The 23,081-nt window shown below is 51.3% G+C and overlaps 4 protein-coding genes across 4 annotated transcripts; all 4 read right to left on the reverse strand.

Moving 5' to 3' along the window:
- Nucleotides 1–50: 50 nt before the first annotated feature.
- Nucleotides 51–7,187, reverse strand: TGME49_277810 (hypothetical protein). Its single transcript, XM_018781781.1, has 10 exons — nucleotides 6,535–7,187; nucleotides 5,508–6,055; nucleotides 4,853–4,892; nucleotides 4,046–4,153; nucleotides 3,409–3,523; nucleotides 2,199–2,324; nucleotides 1,765–1,906; nucleotides 1,186–1,228; nucleotides 760–863; nucleotides 51–416 (listed from the first exon to the last, which is right to left on the reverse strand). The coding sequence occupies exons 2-10, from the start codon at nucleotides 5,555–5,557 to the stop codon at nucleotides 332–334; spliced, it is 813 nt and encodes a 270-aa protein (XP_018635154.1). The 5' UTR covers nucleotides 5,558–6,055; nucleotides 6,535–7,187; the 3' UTR covers nucleotides 51–331.
- A 48-nt stretch (nucleotides 7,188–7,235) lies between these two features.
- TGME49_277800 (hypothetical protein) lies at nucleotides 7,236–8,544 on the reverse strand. Its single transcript, XM_018781780.1, has one exon. It carries the CDS (start codon nucleotides 7,961–7,963, stop codon nucleotides 7,565–7,567), a length of 399 nt encoding a protein of 132 aa, XP_018635155.1. The 5' UTR covers nucleotides 7,964–8,544; the 3' UTR covers nucleotides 7,236–7,564.
- Nucleotides 8,545–8,994: 450 nt separating this feature from the next.
- Nucleotides 8,995–20,663, reverse strand: TGME49_277790 (hypothetical protein). Its single transcript, XM_018781779.1, has 10 exons — nucleotides 20,568–20,663; nucleotides 17,541–20,461; nucleotides 16,035–16,990; nucleotides 15,175–15,442; nucleotides 14,663–14,872; nucleotides 13,744–13,935; nucleotides 13,082–13,270; nucleotides 12,290–12,373; nucleotides 11,634–11,768; nucleotides 8,995–11,174 (listed from the first exon to the last, which is right to left on the reverse strand). Exons 2-10 carry the CDS (start codon nucleotides 18,282–18,284, stop codon nucleotides 9,675–9,677), a joined length of 4,278 nt encoding a protein of 1,425 aa, XP_018635156.1. The 5' UTR covers nucleotides 18,285–20,461; nucleotides 20,568–20,663; the 3' UTR covers nucleotides 8,995–9,674.
- Nucleotides 20,664–21,850: 1,187 nt separating this feature from the next.
- On the reverse strand, nucleotides 21,851–22,961 carry TGME49_277780 (hypothetical protein; the record flags this gene model as incomplete). The annotated part of the gene is made up of 2 exons (XM_002370442.2): nucleotides 21,851–22,224; nucleotides 22,886–22,961. 2 exons carry the CDS (start codon nucleotides 22,959–22,961, stop codon nucleotides 21,851–21,853), a joined length of 450 nt encoding a protein of 149 aa, XP_002370483.1.
- Nucleotides 22,962–23,081: the final 120 nt, after the last annotated feature.

Raw genomic sequence — 23,081 nt, forward strand, 5'->3', positions numbered from 1 at the left:
CGAGTTAGTTGAGGACAAGTGTGCGGACGCCTGACAGTACAAAAGCGCCCACGGGAAAACGAAGTAGAGGGACATAAATATACTTAGGAATGCATAGGAATGTATAGGCGTGTGTGAAATGATCGGATACGAAGCGAGAACTCCCTAAATCTCCTTTTCTTCAACGGTGAATCTTTGCCAAGTGCACAATGCATTGGCCGCGAGGCAGTCATCACATGCAAGAAACAAAAGGAGATAACAGACACGAACTTGGGATATATGTCTAAGTCGCCGTAGAATCCGTTAGGAAAACCAGAGTTTCCCTGGCTTCACTTCAAGCGTCGTGCCGGATCTACGTGTCGGTCATCCACGAAAGGTCAAGACGTCCGGTAGAAGGTTCGTCTGCGGCGACCAAGTCTTGCAGAAGCCTCACAACTCTGCAAATGAAAACAAAGATGAAACTTCGGGCGGTCCAATCCCCACAGCAGAGCATTTCATTGGAATCCCAGGGAACGGGTTCTTGCCAATACGGATCATAATAGAGTCACCAGGCGTGCGTTCTACCAACAAGAGGACGACTGGAGGTAGGCAGCTTTTTAGCGGAGGTAGAGACTACGAGTTGGGCTATTGCATTAGATCTTGAAGGAGTTGGTTTACCGGATCGAAACAAATCGGCGAAAGCGCGTTTCGACCCATGAAAGCGACACTACAAGGGCTAGACTTCCCGCCCTGAGCAAAAGGACTTTAAGAAGCTCTGCTCTGTTCGTCACAGTGACTCACTTCTGCTGAGACAACAGTTTCTTCAAGACTTCCTCGCGGTCAGCCATAGTCAGTTCGCTGACGTGGTGCACGCTGAGCAACTTCATGTTCGTCTCCACGGTAGACTACAGAAACACCAAGAGGCCAGACTTAGTTACGGTTTGAAGTCGTGTGACCACCATCTGGCAAGGAAAACGCAGGCTGCGAGAGTGGCGTCAAGGTCCTGGTGATAGAAGCAATTTCACTCAGAGTCGAACGCACAAGCATCTCAAAACACCGTTCGTGTTTGTGTTTATATCATACTGCGTTAAAAGCGGTAGTCCAGTGCGTAGGAGAGACTCCCCGGAACCTGTCTATAGATGCGTAGTCACAGAAGACCTCGTACACAAGGTAAAGGCGCAAAAGCCTGATTTTGGCAAACAGGGAAAACTGAATAGGTCAACCTACCACTCTTCGGAGTCCGGCAACCTTCGCGCTGATGTCGTTGATGCTAACAAAAGTATCAGCAAACATTTCACGGAAAAACGACGGTCAAACACATCGGCCAGTGGCTCTCAAACTGGACCTAACGAACCTCTCCTGCTGTGTTAATGTGCCTTTCTCCTGATCGACAATTTTGTGACCGTGTGAAGTTCTACCCGCCGACGAACATAGTTTCTGGGTCTTAACACTTGACACTGAAGAGGGATCGCAAGCTCTCCTGCCATATTTCTTCAAGAATCTCAACCAAAAAGAGCCTTTACCAGAGTCCAAGGTTCTCAATGAATATTCGACGGTTCTGAGGTGTACAAAGACGTGATCACTTGAGTGTCCCTGCAGAATCATCGGATCGAGCTACTGATATGAGCCTTCAAACGTATTAATTTGTGTTTTCAAGTACAGACAAACAATCACAGACAATACACATAAAGAACATGAATAGTGTTTGTTTCCTCGTTCTCGTCATGTCCAATACCCGCCTGTTTCTCTCGCTATTGCGATGTAGCACTGTTCAAATCTCTCCGTTCCCTGGCGCAGTACCCTTACGCTTGTTGCAGAAACGAGACGAGTTCGCTCCTCATGGCTGCTGTCTTGGTTTGTGCATCGCGAAGTTGATGCAGTTCTTTTTTCTGAGCCTCGATGATTCGCTGATACCTTTGGTTCTCCTCACGAAGACGAACTTCTCTCTCTGAAACGAGTGAGAAAACAGCAATTCTTTACGAGGACACCTGGAAAAGAACGAGGAACGGTGTGGCTTTTGTGCCACGCTTTTAAATGTGTGATTGTCCAGTTTTCTGCAGCAATTCTGGGCTGGCTTTCGTTCTTCGATTGAAGTCCGTGTGTGTAGGAAGACGTCTATCTGGTGACGTAGTCGTCGGTTTCCACGGCATCGAAAAGCATACTTTCGTTCCCTGTGCTCACGTCTCAATACACTCGATTCGGCGTTTCGAACAAGTTCGTTTTCGAGTTGGCTTTCGTACCAAAGATCTTGTTTTGTTGCATGTCGGCAATTCTCAGTCTCTCATGCCGCTGTCCGATGCGTCGGCGGCCACTGCCAGGGTGGACAGAAGAGCCAGAGGCGGATGTGCCGCCGTTGTGCGCCGAGGCTGACCAAGCAACAAAGCACTTCCGCCATTTCGCGTCCCCTGCCATTTGCTAAATGCATGCAAGTTATGCAATGGAATGCCGAGCACACTGAAGTTGATTTGAGGGGTCTAAAGTCCGAAAGAAACGTTACCTACGAGTAATTTGTCGATTTGCAAGTTCATAAAAATGCATACAAGCAGAGTTTATATTAACGATCTGCCAAAAACCAAACTTATGGTTAGCAGTTTACGGGAAAACCGAACTCGCGGTAGTACCGACTCGTGTCTACGGACAGAGTCAGATCGATCTTCGTCACGCGCACATAAAGACAGGCAGAGTGTTTTGAGAAGGGATGTTTGAACTCCTCCTTAAAACTTCACTGCAGGTCTGAAAAGCGATACACACTGTGCTGCTAGCCACTATCGTGTATGCGAAAGAACCTTCTTCGTCGCTTTCTCGACAGGCTTGCCTGCAGCAGCCGTAGCACTTTCTCCTTCGGTTCCACATTGAGACAGCTGTGCTCCTGCAGCAGATGTCAAGAATTGTTACATTCAAATTACCAGTGCCTTCCAAAGAAAACACAAACAGGTTTCAAGCATTCTTTCTGGTGCCCGTCGCGGCGTTTTCCCCTCCTGTGACCCTCCTGCGGGTCTTCAGTCTGCCTTGACACAGATCTCAAATCGCCCCCAAACAATCTTCCTTCGTCCTTCCAAGGAGTCGGGAATCCTCAAAAGTGAACATGTTGTGGGAGGGAACTAGCGAACGCCCAACTGCATGCTCAAGAACATGTCCAGTGTAGAGAGTGCTCCAGGATGTACAGACGACTCTAAAAGATGCAAGGTGGGATTTGGGGTTTTGTGAGCGCATGAACAGGCTGTCTTAATACGCATGTACATACATACTTTCACCTAGACAGACAGATGTACAGATAGAAATACGTATAAATATTGATATGCTTGAATTTGTGTAGGATACAAGGTGATGAAGTGCCACGCGCAGATCAGAGGCTCCGGTGTGAAACTGATGTCCGTATGCCTGTATCGTTCCAGACAGTTTCACTGTCTGTCAACATGCTCATTTGATAGTATTTTTTCTTGTCTTTACCCCGTTTCCTCTCTTGCTCGAGTCTTCGCTTCGTCAATACGAGCTCCTTCGCAAGCGCTTCGGCATGTTCCTGTTCGCAGCTTAGTTCCAACTTGAGTCGTTTGTTTTCTTTTTGCTGGCGCAACGAAAACACGGCATTCCAAGGACACCAAAGAAATCTCGCTCCACTGTGGCATTCTAGTTGGCACTGAAAACGCGGTAAAAACGTTCGGGCTTCCAACTAGAGTACGCAGACGCCCTGTGTACTTCAGATTCACTAGGACGCTTTGAATACGAAGATGCGCACGCATTGGTTTTCCACTGCTGCTGGCGATCTACTGTGTAATCCCCGGATTGTACCGGTACATCCATGTCGGTAATGCATCAACCCGAAAAAAAACACCGTTTCGTTTGTGCAACTTTCCTGAAACTCCTTTTGATAGTCTTCTTTTGAATATGATTCCTCGGATAAGCCACAGGCAACTCTTGCTTCTGTTGTGCATTTTCGCTCGCAAAAGAGTTGAATTTCAATACCCTATGGCATTCAGTGTCTGGGTTCTGAGTAAAGACGTGCTCGAGGCGCGGTTCCGACGCACGTCGATCCCTAAGTTGGCCAAGGAGACCTTTTCCCCCTCACAACCCGTTACAGTTCACTTACGAGAGCCTGATTGAGTTCGTCAGAATCTCTGGCAAACTCTTGCGCCGTCTGGACATCTCGAAGGAGAATGCGGTGAAGAGTGCTGATCTCGATGGGAGGCTTTTGTTGCTGACGAAGAGGCAGGGGCACGAAACACGAAGAAAAGCATCGTGCTTCTGCAGAAGAAATGTAGAAGTGAAAACCACTCGGACTGTCGAGTGCCTGTGTGCGTCGACTTCATTTCCACATCCTGTGCCTCAAACACCACGTTCGCCCTTCACCAGTGTACGCTTGACAAGAGGGGAAAACAACGCATTGTGAGTGTCTAGGCAGCGCCAAAAGCAGCAAACCACCTCATGCTGGCTGAGGCACTCGAAAGGTTGTGTCACCTGGATAAAAACTGAAACTGATATTGATGTGTATCAGAGACAAAGGACGCAATGCCGAGACAGCAGGGTTTAGGAAACAGCCCTGCGTTCCGCTTTTGCTTTCTCGACTATCAGAAGGCAAACCTGTGTTCCTATACCGTCGTTTCATCATCGCAGCTACAAGTGTGGTGTCTATTTCTACAGACCCTACGATCTTTGATTGGTGCCATACGTAAATCGCTAGTGATCATCCTACACTAACAGAAAGTCTACGGGCTGCACATGGTTTCCTTCTAGTCGACAGTATCCCCAACTGGTTGTGCATGCTCTTCCAAATGCTATGGATGAACTCCTGTGGCAAACAATGGAACGTCAAGCCTTTCTCAGGCATAGATTGTGCTGAAAACGTCTCGATGTGTGAGAGGCGTTCCCAGATGGTGGCTGTTTTGGGAGAACTCACCTGAGTCGCACGAGCCGACACTTCCAGCACCTCTTGGAGGCTAGGCGCGCCACAGACACAGAATTCCACACACACTCAGTAAAGTTTGATGTTTTTCGGAGGGGTCGGTCGTGTCTGTCATTGCTTTCGTTGGAGGGCGCCACGGTGCTCTGCACAACAAACCAACTGCTGCTGAGTCACATGCTTTACCCTATCTCGCGGACATCTCAACAGATAAGCGCGAGTTCTCGCATTTTCTGAGCATACGCAGTTTCCATTGAGTCGATATGTCGAAAGGCACCGCGGAAAAACAGACACAGACACACGCATATATCCCTGTATAAACATATATATATATATATATATGTATATATACTTTTACAGACACACGAATAGACGCGCGCGCCTGGTGGGAGCAGAAGGACATCCACAGAAAGTGCTACGCGCTGGAGTCGTGCATAAACCTGCTAAGTGTCTCTATGCTTTACAAAAATAACGGAGAAGGCCCGCTTAGTTGCAACATTGGTCGTGTACTTTGCCCACAAGAAACACGTTTCTTCGGTCGCATCTAAATATATATACGGGTTTTCACGGATATGCATGCACGCATGAACGCACATGAATCTATGTAACGCACTGGCATCCAAGCAGTGATCGGGGGATTTGCCTATCTTACTAGAGCCGAAACTGTCGTTGATATTGATCCTCTTGCTCTGTCAGCGACATCGAGACACAAGAGGCATCCAACAACCAACTTCTTCAGTTTTCGCGTCTTCCAAAGGGTTTGAGGGAAGTTGTACGCATAGCCTCCCAGTCGATTTCCCATCCACAGATGCTGTATCGTTAATGCATACACGCATGTTTTTTCAGAGGTGAAGCAGGGAAAGACTCAGACAAAAACATGCAGATGTGTTTATTGCCATCCAAGCGTTCACCTGAAAGCAGCTTCGCGGTGGATTGTTGGACGAGCGAGAGATTATGAAGGATGCTTCCATGGAGCTGGCGAATGGCTTGCATGTGCTTCTCGGCTGTGCAATCTCGAAAATCGACGGTGCTTCTTTCACGTGTAGTGTCGCTCAACGAAAGACCGGATGCCAGGGAGAGAGGTCGGCGGGGAGTGGATTGGAAACGGGTTTGGATGTCATTTGCGAGAGAAATTCGAATGCCAGCAACCTCTGCATGTGACAGGCCGACTCTCCGAGGGGTCGTCGAGGAAGTGGACGCCTACAGCGCAGCACACGTTGGTAGGAACGAGGCCAAAGCAAGAAACGGTGGGGAAAGGACAGATCCTGAAGTCTCAACACTGTAGAGATTTCTGGTGCAGAATCTGGGAGGAAGGCAGACGTGGGAAGAAGGTGAAAAAAGGGGAGGACTCAAAGTGGAAAGAAACCCTTTATGTTCTGGGCTACATCCGCGCTGCAGTAGATGGTAACAATTATTTTTGCTCAACATGAAAGAACATTAATAGGTGTATCAGAATTTCGCAAGTAATTGATTTTGAAGGTTGTTCGGTCGGGCGCAAGTTACAAGACCCCCAAGGAACGGTGTTCGAGTTTTTTTTTCTGCGGTCGTTATGGGATGTGTGTCTGCAGAATTGCCGGTAGTAGAGAGCGACCTAGCTATCTCTCAAATGCAAGAGAAAAAGTAACTGGGTGCTACTCCATGATCGTCAGGTGCTTCTCGCCTTGAAATACCCGCCTTACAGGGCAACTGTCGGTCGGGTCTTGCTGGGGAGAAGCAAGCTCCGAAAGAGCATGTAGCTCGTCGCCAGCTGAGATCGATGACGGTGCTGTCGTGTTACTGACCAAAGAAGGCGCCAAGTTGGAAGGGTGTATTCAAGAGAAGAAAGAAGAAACAGCAGAGGAGGACAACTGTGTTGTTTGTAGAAACCCAGTTCGTGTTTCAGTCTTTCCTCTCGCTTCAAAGTCCACTACGTGACCCTTTGAGTTTCACAAAGCCGTTGAATTCTTGTCTCGGTCGTCTTGTGAAAAGCAAGGGCAGTTCACATCCTACGGTTCACATTTCCACTTTTTCATCCAAAGGGAGGGAAATCAAGCGAGTAAACGTCCTTCGTCACCGGGACGATTTCACCTTTAACGTTAAGAGTTTCTTTTCCATCACGAGTTCCTCCAGATGGAGGCTCCTACCTCTCAAAAAACACATTCTTTATAGACAGGTGGGCATTTAGATATGTTGAGGGTTACCACGCAATACCAAATACTTTAGACAGGTAAATGTTTGTATTCCCCTAAATATGCATGCACTGATGCACAGGATAATACCGGATTTCTTGGGATTCGTTTCGACGGACGGCTGCTAACCTCTACTGAAGCATGGCTTTTTTATGGCTTTCCTCATGTCACTGCGTACAACAGATTGTCTCCTAGTAGGAGGTTGTGCATAGGATAAATTAGTACTCTGAACCCTCGCTGTTAATCGTCCGCGCAATTAAACGATATTGGAATTAGCAGTGGAATATTTATATTTATTGGTCGACATGTTTCTCCTTCCCGCCCTGCGAATTGAGGCGACGTATCCACTTGGTCGTAACCTCTAACGTGTACCCATGAATATATCACGTTTCTGTACGTCAAAAACGTCGCGAGTGTGTTCGACTTTCGCTCATGTTCCCCATCAATGTGATGCTCTCAACGGCACGATGTCTAGTGGGATTTCTATGATATTTCTGCTTTGGGAACTCGTGTTTTTTCAGTTGCTTGTGTCGACAGTTCCTTACGATGCTGGTAGCCCGGAAAGCGCCTCTTCAGTCGTGTTTCTCGTTTTCGCTTCAGCAATTGCGCTCCGCCTTTCATGAACGTTGCTTTCGCCCGTCGAGATCGGCGACTCTTTCGCCGTGTCTACGGCAAAAGTGATTTTTCCCTTCCCACCCAGTGCCCTCGTCTTCCTCCCAAGGGTTTCTTCCGCAGACGCCCCTCCTTGCTTCTCGGCCGCATCGTGTTCGGCGTTTTCTATACTTCTCACCGTTGTTCCTTCTCGGAGATCCTTATGAATGCTTAATCCTGTCTCTATGAGAGGCAGATTTCCTTTGTTTTCGCGTTTACTCCCGTCTTCTGTCTCAGTCTCGAGTGCCGCAATACCGTCCACCTGGACGACAACCCCCGACGGTTCCATATCGGAACAGAAAGTTGGAAACGAACTGTGTCGCCTCTAGATACTTTCCTGTGTACATTTCGTGGACGTGGACACGAATGCGGATAGGGAGATCTTTTGTTTTTCTCAACAATGGAGTAACTCACCACAAAATCAATATAACTCATCGACGATTTGCGCCGTAGATCAGCCTAAGCTGTGGAGGCGCTCGCTTTCTCCCGTCTAGTTTGCAAGCGTTGTGAGAAACAGGAATCAAAGCAGCGAGCAATGCGAAGCCGCAACAGTTGTGGTATCAGGCAGTCACTGCCGCGACACGTGTGAACTGGAAAATCTACGGTAATGGTTGGTCCCCCGACAAGCTGCGAGGCATGCGGTGCCAGTGAGGGCTGTCCACTATCAAATGGGTGAAACAAAGAAAAGCCAAATGTTTGTCAGGCAAGCGCAAATGCCTTTGACGCGTGTTAGAAGTTTCATTCGTACACGGAAAAGCTAAAGCCCCCCATGTCTAGTTGTAGTTTCAAAGAAATGGTTACTAGGCATCCGGCAGGCGCGGAAGTGACCGTTGACGGAACTCGAAAACCGATTGGGTTCCCCACTGCTCCTTCTTCTTTAGACACGCGCTGGCTCTTCTTCGATGCGTCGGCCTTTAAAGAACTGCTGTTGATGCGTTTTCGGAAGTACTATCAAACTTTCTGTTCTGCGCGTGTCACGACACAAGCATCGACAAGTGGGAGTGGACCATCGACCTGTGGGAAGCAAGCACGGGACCCCACAAACAGCAGCGAAATGCTGGCAAGTGCCCGATTTTATCGATTTCTATCCTCAGACGGTACCGTCTGACCTAGTTGCTGACAACCGAAATTCGTTGCTGTTCTGTGCACATGGATTTCCTGCTGAAAGGGCGAGTGGAGGGAACTAGACGCAGCGAAGTGTGTCTTGTCGGAAAAGGTCCGTGGTGAGCCTTGTTCTGCGAAAGATCTGCTTGCAGAAGACAACGGTTTCTACTACTTTAGAGAGGAAAAGCCTGAAGGAGGACTGTGCCAGGTGCCGCGGAGTGTGGTACGAAACGATGCCCACGACGCGGCCGCAGCTGTTTGTGATGGTCGATCACTCAAGTGGGCGTCCGTGGAGGTGTTTATCGCTTGCAAATTTAAATGGGCACAGTTTGAGAAATTGGAACTCTTGCCCAGTGGCAATACACGCTGTAAGTGTGACACCGAGTTCTTCCCCAAAATGCCGAAAAACATAACTGTCCTCCACCCAAATAAAGAACACACACCGAAAGTGGTATTCAGGGAACCGTTACTCCAGCATTCTCTCCACTCTCCACTGAAGAGACAGTGGAGAGGAAAACGTATATATATATATATATATATTGTACGCAGCATGCATATGTGTAGAGAGTGCGTGAGGACTTAGTTACACAGTCACCTGTATATGCGTATATACATGGGTGAGCATGTGAACAGGCATAACTATCGGATTGGGGAGGCCGTTTACGTTTTCTTATAAAAAGTGTCAAACCAGGAAAACATAGAATGCTATTAATTCGTTCTATGCATGTGTGTTTGAGGGGTAGGGCGCTGCATCCGCCCCCCGACAACTCCCCCTATTCCACTTGGTCTACAGTGCATGTGAAGAAGAGACGGCGGCACGCTTGTGAACGCGAGAAGAGTCTTTTTTATTTCTTTTCTGCAGTCTTCAAGTGGAATTTCTCTTTGAGTTGTCTGGGTCATCCTTTTTTCTTCTGTTGAAACTCCGCGGGTGTCGCGCTTCCGAGAACAATCCCCTCTGACGAGGATTCCTCGCTTTTTGCCAGCTCCCCAGTTTCTCCCGCCTTTTCCCTCGCCGCGTCACCAGCGTCTCTCCCCCTGCCTCCTGGCGCCCCTTTGCTCCGGCCCTTGAGAAATCCACTTCTTCCCGGCACGCTGCGTTCTTCCCTTTTCACACCTTCTCCCCCCTCTTCTCTCTTCTCTCCCTTCTTCCCTCGCAACTTCTCTGCGTTGCTTCTTCTTTTTCTATCTCCCTTCTTCTTCTTACCCGCACTCGCGACCCCCCTCACGTTTTCCGCCTCCTCAGTCCCCGCGCCTGCATGCGTCGCCGCTTCCCGAGTGTCCTCGCTCGTTTTTTCACCCCTCTGCGTTGTGTTTTCTCCCTCTGTGTGTCCGTTCTCTCTCTCCGCTGCTTTCTCGCTTGCTGTCGATACAGGAGGCGTCTTCCGGTGCGGCCCGAGAGCCGTCGACGCGTCTGAAACGCGTGCATGCGGCCGCGCGTCCACGCCGGTCGAGGCAGGCTGCGCTTCGCCGCGTTTGTCGTCTCTTTCCTCGCTTTGCAGAGAAGGTCTGTTGCTGTCGTGACCCGCATGCGCAGGGGAGTTGCCGTACGCATGCAGTGACATGTTGATCACCTGCGTGGGGAGCACAGTCTGAACGCGACCCACAACGTCACCCAGCCAACTCCCCCGGTACTTGTGAGAAACAACGATGTTCGGCGTCCAGTCGTAGTCGAGATACTTGACTTTGAACGTTGCCCCGCCGGAGCCGGGAAGAAAACTCGAGCTCCCGGACCGACTGAACAGACTCGCCGCATGCGCCAGAGGACTGCCCTCAATCGTTAACGAAGTCTTGCTCCGCGTCAACAGTTTCTGGAAAAACGTACCAGGCGTGCTCCCGCCGCCGGGTGTAAGTACACCGCGGCCCCGTGGATGTACACCCGGGCCCGCGGGCTCGGAGGCCGGCGGACCCCCGGGAGGCACAGCCGTTGCATGCGAAAAACCGGCTTCTCGCTCGCTATTTGCGTGAAGCATGTGAGGCCGCGGAGACGCTGGACCCGGCGCCGTCGCGTCCTCGCCTTCTCCCGCCTTCTGCCGTCCATGCAGATCCGCCAGCGTGTGGTGGAACGTGGAGGGACATGAAGACACGTGCAGTGGCGGTGCATGCACAAACCTTTCCTCGCCCCCTACGGTCTGGGCAGACGAAACGCGAGCCGCGCGCGACGGGGACGCCTGTGCCGCAGACGAAGAGGCTAGAGCGGAGGAAGAGAGGATAGAAGCCGGAGACGGGAGCTCTGTTTCGCGCATGCATCGTTCTTCTTCGCCGGTGAATCGCGAGAAAGGGCCTGTGTCGATAGCCGAACTTTGAGGCAGAAGAACATCGGCCTTCGCTGCTCGCAGGAGGCTAATGAGGCGTTCTCGCTTCTCGCCATGGAGAAAGGGAAGAAGAAACAATGCAACCTGGGGAGCGGAAACGCGAAAGACAAATCAGTTCAAGAGCGAGATGGACAGGAAGCACATGCAGGAGCAACGGACGGGGGGTTGCGACTCCCTCAGAGATAGAGAGCTCCGAAAGGAACAAGCGAAAACTAGCACAATCGACGTGAAGAACTCGGGTGACAACGCATGCGCATGCACCTGTATCTGTCAGCCAACAGTCAAATCTCGAGACATGGGCACAGAGAGTCGCACGGGGAAAGGGGAGAAAGCAGAGAGAGCGGCGCAACCGTAGTTGAGCGTAGGCACTAGAAAGAAGGCGCAAGGGGATGTATAGAGACGGAAGGCAAGCTCGAGGGCGAGAGAAAATAGAGAAGAGAGGCTGTGTAACGTTTTGAACGACGAACAAAGAGGCGAAGCATGGGACAGGCTGAACGCTTTAAAGACTTCGACCTTTCTTTGAAGAAGGGAAAAGAAACCTACCTTCACATGTGTCGATCCGAAGTCGTTCTCGTACCAACTGAAAATCTTGCTCAACCAGAGCGTCTTTCCAGGCAGATCGACCAGTACGTTCGCGTCAGACTCACAGAAGGCCTCCGCAGCGATTCTCAATTCTTCCTGCGAGGCAAGCACAAACAACGAAAGGCGCAGGCAAAAACATACGCCAGAAACACACAAAAACACAAAACATGCTAAAACAATGATGCATCGACACACCTGAATAGATCCATAGGATATTATACTGTATACATATATATATATATATACATATATAGATATATGTATAGGTATACCTCAGTAGATTCATATGATATACTATTATGTATATAAATATGTATATACATATACACATACTGACACACCCGGAGGTCACGCTCGTGGACAAACTCCACTTTGACTCAGGTCGGCTCGGTGCATGCAAAGCTCCATTTGAAGTAACCGCCGCAAGCAGTAGACAACGACAGATTTCCTCGGTCATGTGCCTTTGCCCACCGCCCGTTTCGCATCCCCCAACATGTGCATTGTTCACTGAAGGCAGTGCCCTTCACTTCTGCAAGTTGTCGAAATCGATGGGTGTGTGTGCTAGCATTTCCCAGCGTATGTTGGGGGAAACACAGTGGCGAAAACTGGATCTTCACCTCAATCGACTCTGCCTCATAAAAACGAACAGGCGGCCCTGACTTGGCGCCGAAGTTGAGAGCGAAGTGGATGCGCGGATCAAACTGAAAAAAGACAAAGTCCAGAAACCCATTCCTCCGGAGAAGGATGGCACTGAAAAAGTGGAGAAGTCCACCACGCTGAACATTATCGTGTCTGCACAAGTCCGCATTACGAAAGAGAACAGACTACCGCCGTTGCTGTCACGATGATTGTGCGAGGGAAATGATCACACCGCAGAGAGACAGTTCTGCTCCAAGAGACGCTGCACCGTCGCAGTGTTGCTGGAAACGTCGACTGGCCATCAAACGCCGCTGGCACAGTGCACAACGAATGCAGAGAAGGCGAATGGAAAGCCGAATCGAAGAAAGTCAAAAAAGCAAGAGAAGAACTGACCGACGCATGCAGAAGCGAGGTCCCGAAAACGCAAGACAGCAGGACGCTCCACCTCACATGCCACCCCCCTGGAAAGAGCGAATCGCAGTTGCGACAAAGAAACGTACGACACGGAAGAAACGAAGATGACGAAGTAGTGAGAAAAGAAGAGGCAGAGAGAGAACAAGAGTCGGAGAAAAAAGGGGAGAGGATCAAGGCCTAGACGCGAGCGAAAAGAGAGGAAGCAAACAGGGGGAAGAAGATGCCGAGAGGAGACGAAGAGAGAACTGAACGCAGAGAGCGAAAAGACGACAAGACGACGACCACAGACACCAAAAAACAGCGCGCCGGGCGAGGTCGAGAAAGAGAGACGCAGAAGCGGAAGAAGAGAGCCATACCTCATTCAAAACAAATTGCAGTCTCTGGTCGCGAAAGCCAAAAGGCTTTGTGAGAGAGTAGCATGCGCGACGGTTGCAGCGAAGAAGGCCGTTTTCGAGTTCATTCAAGGTGAATCTGTAGCCTCCAATGCAGTAGGAGACGCTGGAGAAGAACGTTTTTCGCGACATGCTGTCAGACGGGACTCCAAGCTGAAGAGAAGCAGCATCGAAAGCGGCGGAGTCGCAAAACTGTGGTGGAACCGTAACCGCAGCAGACGCAGGCACTGATTTAGCAGTAAAACGCGTGCATCTGCATCACTTTCCGAAAAAAGCTCTACACTGTTCCTGTGTAGGATTCAACTTGTATTTCTTACGAGCGCCAGAGATGCGACTCTGTAGACGAAGCCCTCGACACAAAGTTGTGTTCTGTTTAAAATAATCCGCGTAACGCATGCAAATCCCTTGCACTTCTTTCTCTTCCCCCGATACAACGACTCAAGACGCAAGACCTGAACGACGCGTAGCTGCAGCGGTGAAAAACAGAGACGATAAGGCTTGAGTTCATGTTGTTTCACTTCCTTCTCCGTGTCTCTCCCCTGCAGCGGCTTGCTTCGGTGTCTTGGGTCCCGTCGTTCCTCCCTGTCTTCATCTCTGCCTCCGCTTTCTCTGTTTTCTCTCCTCACCTCGATGAGTGCGTGCTTGCAAAGGAGGTTGTAGATATTCAGCAGGAAGGCCTTCTTGACGCCTTCGCTCTTCAGATTCAAAAGATCGACAGTCTGCAACTCACAAACTGCAATTTGAAACTCCAGATATCTCGCGTCGCTCTTAACCCGTGCCTGGTCAATCAAACTTGTCTTTGCCTCCTCGTGAGCGGCCTGCACGACGTAAAAAGTGAGCACGCGTTTCACCTGTCCATATATATATATATATATATATACATATATAAAGACATATATATAGATAGGTAGATAGATATATGTGGACGCATACACATAGACAGATACATATATATAGATATAGACAGATATAGAGAAATCGATAGATAGACAGATAGAAATAGTTAGATAGAAATAGATGGATATCAAGTAGACGACTCTTGGAATAGAAGAACATGAATAAAGATGCCATATATATATGAATATAGCAATATATAGGAATTCACCTACATACAAGTCTACATGCACGGATGTAGATTTATGAATGAAGATATCTACTGATGTGCGAGTCGAGGAAAGCGGACAGAATATGGCAACGACGCACTCTGCTGTCCACCGTCACTCTCTCACTCTAAATGAAATAAAAACCTCCGGAATTCAGAACGAATCGCTTCGACCTCTGCGCGCCTTCACCACGGAGGAGCCAACTCACGGCCTGCGCATGTCGCCGTGCATCCCACACACCTCCACAAATATATATATATATATATATATATATATATGTATACATATACGTATATATATATATATGTATACATATACGTATATATATATGCATGTGTGCACTTATCCATGAACGGGGCGACCTGTGGTTGGGGTGAGCGGGTACTTCTTTGGGGGGGGCGCGTTCGTTGCTCTGTCAGTTGTCTAGAGTTGCGTCGTGTACCTCGAGTTCGTCGAAGAGCGTGTAGAGATATCTGACGAGTCCGAGGAGAGACGAAACGACTGGTTTCGTCCAGATGACCGTCCAGTTGAGCACGAAAGGCTCTTGGTGCATTTGGAGGCGACAGAGGAGAGACGGCGAGTCCGCAAAGACGACGAGATGGTCCTGATGAGAGAGTTGAATCACCGAGTGTCTGACGAGGTCCCGCCCAAACTGAGAGGACCAGGAAAGGGAGAAAGGGCAAGAGAGAAAAACTGGGATGGCATACAGAAGAACGCGCCATGTGAGCACGAACGCTCGCTCACCACAACCTGAACGCGAGAAGAGGCCACAACGGCTCTCGTTCTCAGTGCCTCTCAGCTCACTGGAGTCGGCAAACTGGAAAGGTTCGGCGTCTGTACACCGAACGCGTTCCCTAGATGTCTTTCGATCCTTTAACGCTTCCGCGGACGCGCAGTCGGCACCCGGCCAAGAGACCGCCGTCTTCCTCTTCACTGAACGTCTGCCCGTCTCACCTGGACGGCGGAGTCCCGCGAAGGGAAGTGAAGCTGCGAACAGAAGGCATCGACTGCCTCGCTGGCGACGAAGCATTGTTTGTGTGTCCGAAGATAAGCCGTGCGATCGGCGAAAGGGAGAACCACTCGCAGCGTCTTCAAGAGTTCTGCGTAGGTGATCTTCTTCATCTTGCAGTCAGTGTGCGGATCCGTCGAAATCGAGAACTTCCCAGACTTGACGTCTGCCTCAGAAGCCGGAATGAAGAAGGCGCCCGCGTAGAACGGATCTCTGTCAGGAGACAACACAGACGGCCTTCTGCACCCTATAGGACTGCTCCGATCTGTGTTGGGAACGCAAAGAAAGAGCTCTGGAGTCGACAACGGACTCTCCAGGACTGCGTAGCAGCTAGACGGCGCATACGCAGGCTCCGTGGAGAGCAGGAGGAGCAAGAAGGCAGATGGTCTGGCGGCTCCTCTCGAGACATGAAAAGCACTCGTTCACAGACGCACTCATCGCTGAGTTTCTGCAACTTGAGAGACACAATTCAGAATCCAGGCTCGCGAGTTGTACAGTCACATCAACGAACGGCAATGGAGTTTCTACAGTATTTGCTGTCCTGGCATGTGCGATCCTTGTGTTCTTGATGACGGCTGTGTTGTCAAGAGGAAATGCGCAGTTGGTCCACCGCTCTAACGCCCCTGTAGGGTGGAGCTGCCTCAGGCGACGAGCACCAACGTTGGAAAGAGAGACAAGCGGCGAACGGCGAGACTCCAGAAGAAAAGAAGGCACATGAGGGGGTGGACAGGAGAGTCTCCCTGTTCGTCGATTTCGTCTTCTCTTTTCGCAGAGAAAGCGGATGGAGAACAAAACGAACTCGTACCTCTTCTTGAGTTCGTCTGCTTCCTTCGAGGCAGACTTTCTCGGGGAATACGTCGGTGCCTGGACCCTCGGGTCGAGAGGCGTGACGCTGGCAAGGCGAGAGCACGATGCTGGCCATGGAACATGAGGCGAGGAAACCGACCTTCTCGTCGGCGCCTTCTCCGCTTCACCGAACATGTGCTCAGCTCGAAATGAGATTCGTCTTCCTTCTTTCTCTCTCTCCGGCTGCTTCGAGTTCCCCTCCTCACGCTCCTCTCCACTGCTTCTCTTCTGTTCTCGTTCTTCCTCTCTTCGTCCATCTTCTCTCCTTCCCTCTCTCTTCTTCTCTTGTTCGTTCCTACTCTCCTTAGTGCCCTCCCTCTTCTCTTCCTCCCTCTTCTCTTCCTTTCTCATCTCTTCCTCCCTCTTCTCGTCCTTTCTCATCTCTTCCTCCCTCTTCTCGTCCTTCCTCATCTCTCCCTCTCGCTTCGGTTCCTCGCGTTTCTCTGTCGCGCTGTTCAGACGTCTCTCGTCCTCCTCCTCGACCCACTTCCTCGAGACAGAGAGAGTCCAGCGCGAGACAGATGTAGAGCTGGCTTTCGCGGGAGTTGTCTCTTCCGCGCCACCTTCCTCTGAGAAGGGTGGGGAAGCTTCTGCTGGTTTCTTCTCGCCGAAGAGGGCAGAGAACTTCAGCCTTTCTCTCCGGGGCTCTCCGTCCGTCTCGCGGTCTCCGGGCCCCTGCGCCGTGACAGATGCAGTCCGCAGACGCAGTGTGTGGTGTCGCGGAGACCGTCGAGAAAAGCGAGAAGACGGAGTCTGTTTCAAAGTGGAGGCGCGGCGGCCTTCGTTCTCTTCCGACGCTCGACGAGCTTCGACCCGTCCTGCGATCGAACTTCGCTGATACAGCGACAGAGGTGTGTCGAAAAACGGGCGCGTCGCTGGCAAGGAACCTCCTCCTGGTCCCTGTAAGCAGTCGTACTGGAAGAAGGAGGGAGAGAAGAAGACGGCAAAATGAAGAGAGAGCAGAAGAGAGAGAAGCCGAAGGAGACGAAGCAGAAAAGGGAGACGAAGGAAAGGCAGACGACCAAGGAACATTTGAAAGACGAGGGACAAGAGAAATAAGAAGTCGAGAAAGAAGATGAGGAAAAAGAAAGGACAGACACACGAAGGAGCGAATGATGTTGGAACGTGGAGAAGGGGAAACTGCTCATCATGACGCTAGTGTTTCAGGTGAACAGAATCGATTTCGTTCCTCGAGTTGTCGTCGGATTTGTCGTCTGCAGCTTCCCCACTTTCCACTGTTGCTCTGGGTTCCTTTTCATACTAGTCAAAAAAGCATTCTCACCCCCACAGAAACATAAGATCCCTGAGAGACTCTGTGACAGCTGGAAAGACGGAACTTCATCACAAAGTCTGGTCCCAGTCTGTCTTCGTCTTCTTCTCTCTTTCCCTCTTATCCGTCTCTCTCCTGCTCTCTTATCCGTCTCTCTTCTGCTCTCTCATCTCCCCTGTGTTAGTGTCATCTTACTTTCGTTCGCAGTTCCCTCTCGACTTCGCGGTCTTCCCACAAAGACCTGGACACTGCGGGCGCCTGTCTGTACTCGTAGTTGTCGACGGAGCTCGCCAACAGGGTTTCGAGTTCCCCGCTCTGCTCGAGTCTCTGGAGCTCCTCCCAGCCCCCCACTCCAAAGTTGTTGAAGAAAACCTGGGGAAGCAGAAAGCTGCTGGAGAGCTGCAGCAGCTCCTCTCTTCTCTCGGGGTAGTCCGTCAGCGAGATCTCAACAAGCGTCCACTTGCCTGCCTCCTCCTCCACCACTTCGTCCGTGAGCAAGAAACTGTTCTCTCCTCTTCCCCCCATCCTCCCCGCTGGACTCCGGTTCATGCGTCGAAACGACGCTCTCAGGTCCTGTCCGGCCTCCTCGCCTCCACAGGCGACGCGCGCCTCGCGTCCGAAAGAGGCAAAGGCGCCGCCCGTGAATAGGCGAGAAGCAGCCTGGCCGTCACTGCAGCGACGCATTTCTTCGCGGAGGCCGGAGCCCGGGAGTCCGAAGACGCACGCATATGCGGGGTCCCCATAGCAGGGCAGCGAGAGAGTAGGCGCGACGGCATGCGCAGCTCCAGGAGACGAGAAGCCTCGCGTCTCCGTCTTGGCGCGTCCATCTGGAGAGCCCAGGTCGCCTTGTACGCGAATGAGCAAGTCAGAGAGAAGTCGCTTCGCTCGGGCGCATGCGATGTTGTGCGCCTCCGTGAAAATCGTGATCTGGTTCGGCATTTTCAGACTGAGGCAGAAAGGGAACGAGGAAGAGGAGAGCCGCAGAAAAAGATCGCGTCAGCTTCCCAACACCCCCCAATAAGGAACGGCAGAAGAGGTAGGACGCCGGGGGAAGGTGCGCAAGAAGCTGGAACTTGCCCCGTCGAGAGAGACCAAGAACGGCAGTGTGCGAAGGACAAGGGAGATGGAGAGGTTAACGGAGAGGAAGCGTTAGGGGGATAGGACAGAGAGGAGGAAGAGGAGACCACGGCAAACGCGGTGGAGGAAGCGTGGTGAGTCTTTTGTGCGAGAGCCGCTGCGCGGCGGAATGCAAAGCACATCAAAGCAATCTGCATGCGCTGCGGAGAGAAAAAAGTAACTGCGAAGTGAGGGGTCTCGACGAGCAGCCAAACCGCAGAGGGCGGCGAGACGCAAGTTGGTGTGGCGGGGGCAACGAGAGGGAACGGCAAATCTGTCAAGAGATGGTTTCTACGGCGCCTGAAAGGTGCTCAGTCAAGTTGCGAAAAGAGCACAGAAGGCGACGAAAGGCGGTGTACAGGGCCAGGACGGCAGATCCACAGCCGCGGGGGGGGACGGAGGGGGGCTCTCACAGGTGTGGACTCTCCGTAGGTTCCTGATTAAGCGATGCAATGCAGCAGCGAGCAAGATGCTAACGCAAAAATAGAGGAGGGAGAGAGGAAAGAGGAGACGAAGGATCGGCGGAGTGATGGAGGAAGGCGAGAGGCGAGAAAAGGAAGTTGTCTAGCGGGGAAGAAGGCGAGATGTGGGGAGTCAGACGAGAAGCTTTTAAAGAGGCAAGGATTCCTCAGTATGCTGATGCTTTGCGCACGATTTCGTTGCCGAAAAGGAGATGCGAAGGCGTGGAAAATTGAGCTGCAGCGCTAAGAAAGGAAACCGAAGAATGTCGACGAAAGGGGAGAAACGTACACGAACCTTTCCAGAGCTAGCCAACACTCTCACCACGGAACTTCGATACGGAAGTGTGACACGACAAAGAAAAGGAGGAGGGTGGGGTGTTCGCTGCGAAAGTGAGAAAGAATCCGGTTGTTAGAAGACTGATAAAGCCACGATGGATCCTTGCAACAGACTCCCATCTCTCGTTCGCCAACTGGCGTCCCAACGCCGTCGGACTCGGGGTGTATGTACACCTCGCGGATGAGTCTTCTCCCAACTCCGCAACCAGGTGTACGTACACCCCAGAGCTGCTCTGGTTGCCCAGGAGTCGACTCCGAAGAGGTGCCTTTTGAGGCGTCTCTAGCCGTTTGCGTGTGAACGAACTCGGTCCAAGGCCTCTGTCCTTCCCCCGGAGTCTTGGCAGCCTGCGCGTGTCTGGGGAATTGGCGCGTTACGCGTTTTCAAGGCGCCTGCGCGTATCCGCTTGCTGTCGGCCGGCACCAGTAGGAGGAGAGACAGTGCGGAGCGGTTACCGCCGAGTCATGTCCATAAGCAGACGCAGAAGCACGAGTGCGTGTGAAAAGGACCACAATGTTGTCCTCTCCAACTTTAAGTGAAAGAAGTCCTCCTCGTACTTTGAAGCGAGAAAAGTACATATTCTCTGACCCGTCAGTGGAGCCGTTCTCCTGTCTCATTTCCTGCGATTTCTGTGGTCTACAAAAGCGGCACAAGGAAGCCACGACACAGAGGCAGCGGAAGGTCACTTCGTGCAATGACCCGCAACGGCAAGGGGCCGCGCCGGATTTTTTTTCGGAGGCTCGAAGGCAGAGCTGCATGTGTGTTTTCTGAGGAAGCCAGCATTCTGGCTAAAGCGAAGAAAAAATCGAGAAAAAAGAAAAACCTCGCGGCGCTCATATATGCACCCGCGCGGACGACGAGCAATCACCCGTGCACTCCTTTCCTGATGGGCGCACACTACGCGCAAGTCGGAATTTCAGAAGCTCTCTTCGGTGGGATCGAGATTTCAGAAAAACTTGAAGAATGGAGACCTTCTTCAGCAGAGCCGGCTTCTGCGAATGCATTCCCCAAAAAATGTTTTTCTTCTTTCTCCTGACTCTCTGCCGAGCGCCTTGCGCCGCAACTGCCTCGCGCGACAAGACTCAAAAAGAGAGAGAAGTAGCTGCGCAGAAGAGGCGCAAGACGCACTCTAGACAGAAGAGCTGCCTGTTCACGGAAAGGAGCTCTTTTTCTGCCGGGTCTCCTCCAAAAGCAATTCGCTTTCTCTGCAGTTGACAAAAACGAGGACACGACAGCAACGTGTGCACAGCACAGACAGCGCGACGCGCTCTCCCCGAGCTTCAGCTAGGCAGAGCGAGGAGCACCTCTCACCTTTCTCTCAGAGGCTTGCGCTGCAGCGCTTCCGTTCTTCTAAAAGAGAAGAGCGAAATGCAAGAGACAGAAAACAGAAACAAAAAAGAAAGACAAGGGGGAAGTTGAGGGGGAAAGGGAGATGTTTCCCGCGCGCCAGCACCGGCGCCGCCACACCTTTTGACGCGAGTCACCAGCGAGCGCAGGGAAAGGCGGCTTTGGCAGAAAAGGAGGTTTTTCCTTGAGTGAGCAGAGGGATTTCCTTCTCAGAGAAAGGAGGGGGAGAAAAGGATTCTGAAACATCTTCTCGAAAAGAGAACATGCAGCTGGAAAGGGAAAACAGCGGAAAAGAGACCTGGCGAGGTTCGCGCTCGAGTGACCAGAGGCAAACAGCCGGAGAGGCAACGAATTTCGCATGTGTCACACGTCGCGGCCTGCGGTGTACGTACACCGCAGATGTGCTGCCTCTTCAAGTCGATTGTTTTGATTTACTCGAGGAAGAAAGCAGAGAAGCTGCAGGAAGCAGAAATCTGAACGCTACAGGCGCGCTCGCTGATTGATGTCTTCTATTTCTCTCCTGGCTCGTCCCCCTGTTTTCCCCCTCTTCTTCCTGTTCGATGTCTCCTGAAAAGCGAGTTCGAGAGTCTCCTGTGGCGTTCTTCTCTTGAGTAGACACAGAGAGCAGTCGTTTTCTGTCCTTCTCGCGCGCTTTAGTCCGCTTTCGAAGACCGACGCCGTCCTCCGCTTCTCCCCTTTCCCCGTACGAATCGGTTCTCCGCCTCCCTCCCAATTCCGCCGAGAGAAGAGAAGAGACAGAGAGACACCTGCATCGTCCGAGACTCTTACTCTCTAAACTCCAAATAACGGCCGTGTTTCCTTGTCTCTCGCGAAGACAGCTTTCTCCTGATAACGGACGCAGTTCTTCAGTTCTGGAGAACGAGCATCATGCCGCCGGCAAATCCTCCCACTCCCCCTCTGGGGTGTACGTCCACGGAGGAAAATCGAGACCACAGTTCCTCGCTTCGACACAGTTCTTCTCACAAAACGCGTGTTCCTCTCTCTTCCTCTTCCCTCTCTTCTTCTTTTCCGTCGTTATCTTCCTCTTGTTCTCTCTCTTGTTCTCTCTCTTGTTCTCTCTCTTGTTCTTCCTCTTGTTCTCCCTGTTGTTCCCTGGACGCTGTGACGGGGCTGGGAGGGGGGACGCAGCAGCACGAAGCTCTCACGCGTCAACTTGTGCAGGAATTTTTCTCATGTCTTGGACAAGACCTTGCGAGGTTTGAACGAGAAGTACACTACCTCGCAAATCAAATCAAATACCCTCCTCCACCGTCTTCTTCGTCATCTTCTTCGTCGTCACCGTCTCCTTCTACCTTCTCTCCACCGTCTTTGTCTCCTTCTTCTCCCCCTTCTTCTTCCTCTTCTTCCTCTTCCTCTTCTTCTTCCTCTTCCTCTTCTTCTTCCTCTTCCTCTTCTTCTTCCTCTTCTTCCTCTTCTTCCTCTTCTTCTTCCTCTTCCTCTTCTTCTTCCTCTTCCTCTTCTTCTTCCTCTTCCTCTTCTTCTTCCTCTTCTTCCTCTTCTTCCTCTTCTTCTTCCTCTTCCTCTTCTTCTTCCTCTTCCTCTTCTTCTTCCTCTTCTTCTCTCTCTGCGTCACGGCCCTTCCGCGCTCGCGAGATGGTGGCTGCGAAGCTGTTGGAGCAGGTTCTTTTTCAGAGGAAGCAGGCAGAGGCGCACAGACAGCTTTCAGTGGAGGAACTCGTGGAGGCGCTTCGCAGTGTGTTGTGGGCGAACGGCGAGAAGATAAAACAACTTCGAGCGACAGAGCAGGCGACGGAAGACGCCGGAAGAAGCGGAGAGGAGAGAAGAGAAGAATGCGAGAATTGAGAGAGGGCAGACGGCTTTTTTCTGTGACTGTCGTCTCTACGCAGCAGCCGAGAGACAGTCTCCCATGCGAGAGAGATTGTCGCAGGAAGAAGAGAGACACCGTGCTGTTTTTCTGCAGGAATGGACCCAAGAGATTCAAATACAGGAGCCTCTTTGTCCAGTGTCTTGACAGCGTGGAAAGGAAGGCAGGGTTTGGAAACGGTTTGTTTTAGGTTCGCGAGCGCATGTGGTTTTTCAGGCTATGGTGTTTTATGTCACAGTGCCGGGGGTGTTTCGTTCAGAGACTGTTTTCAGAGAGACCCTCGGTCCAGAGGAATCCTCGTTTTCCCAGCTTTTCCAGTGGTTGTACGCCGGAAGGAACAATCGCAAAAAAGCAAAATAATAGCAGCTTCGCACCTGTTTGGTTCTCTGTTCTCCCCTGTTTTTTCTCTCTGTCGTAGCTCTTCTCTCCTCCGTACCCTTGTCCCGCTCTGTGCTCTGAGCCTCTGTGTCTCGCTCGTTCACTCCGCCCTCCTTCTCTTTTACTGGTTGCATTTTCACTGTCTGTCTCCGCGGAAGGAACCGAACGGATTCCTCTTCTTGGCCTGGCAACGAGACAGTCACTGGATGATCGCTGCGTGGCGCTGCACTGTTGCGTCCAAGACTGAAGCATTT

Source organism: Toxoplasma gondii, chromosome XII, assembly GCF_000006565.2.
Source record: "Toxoplasma gondii ME49 chromosome XII, whole genome shotgun sequence".
NCBI lineage: Eukaryota > Apicomplexa > Conoidasida > Eucoccidiorida > Sarcocystidae > Toxoplasma > Toxoplasma gondii.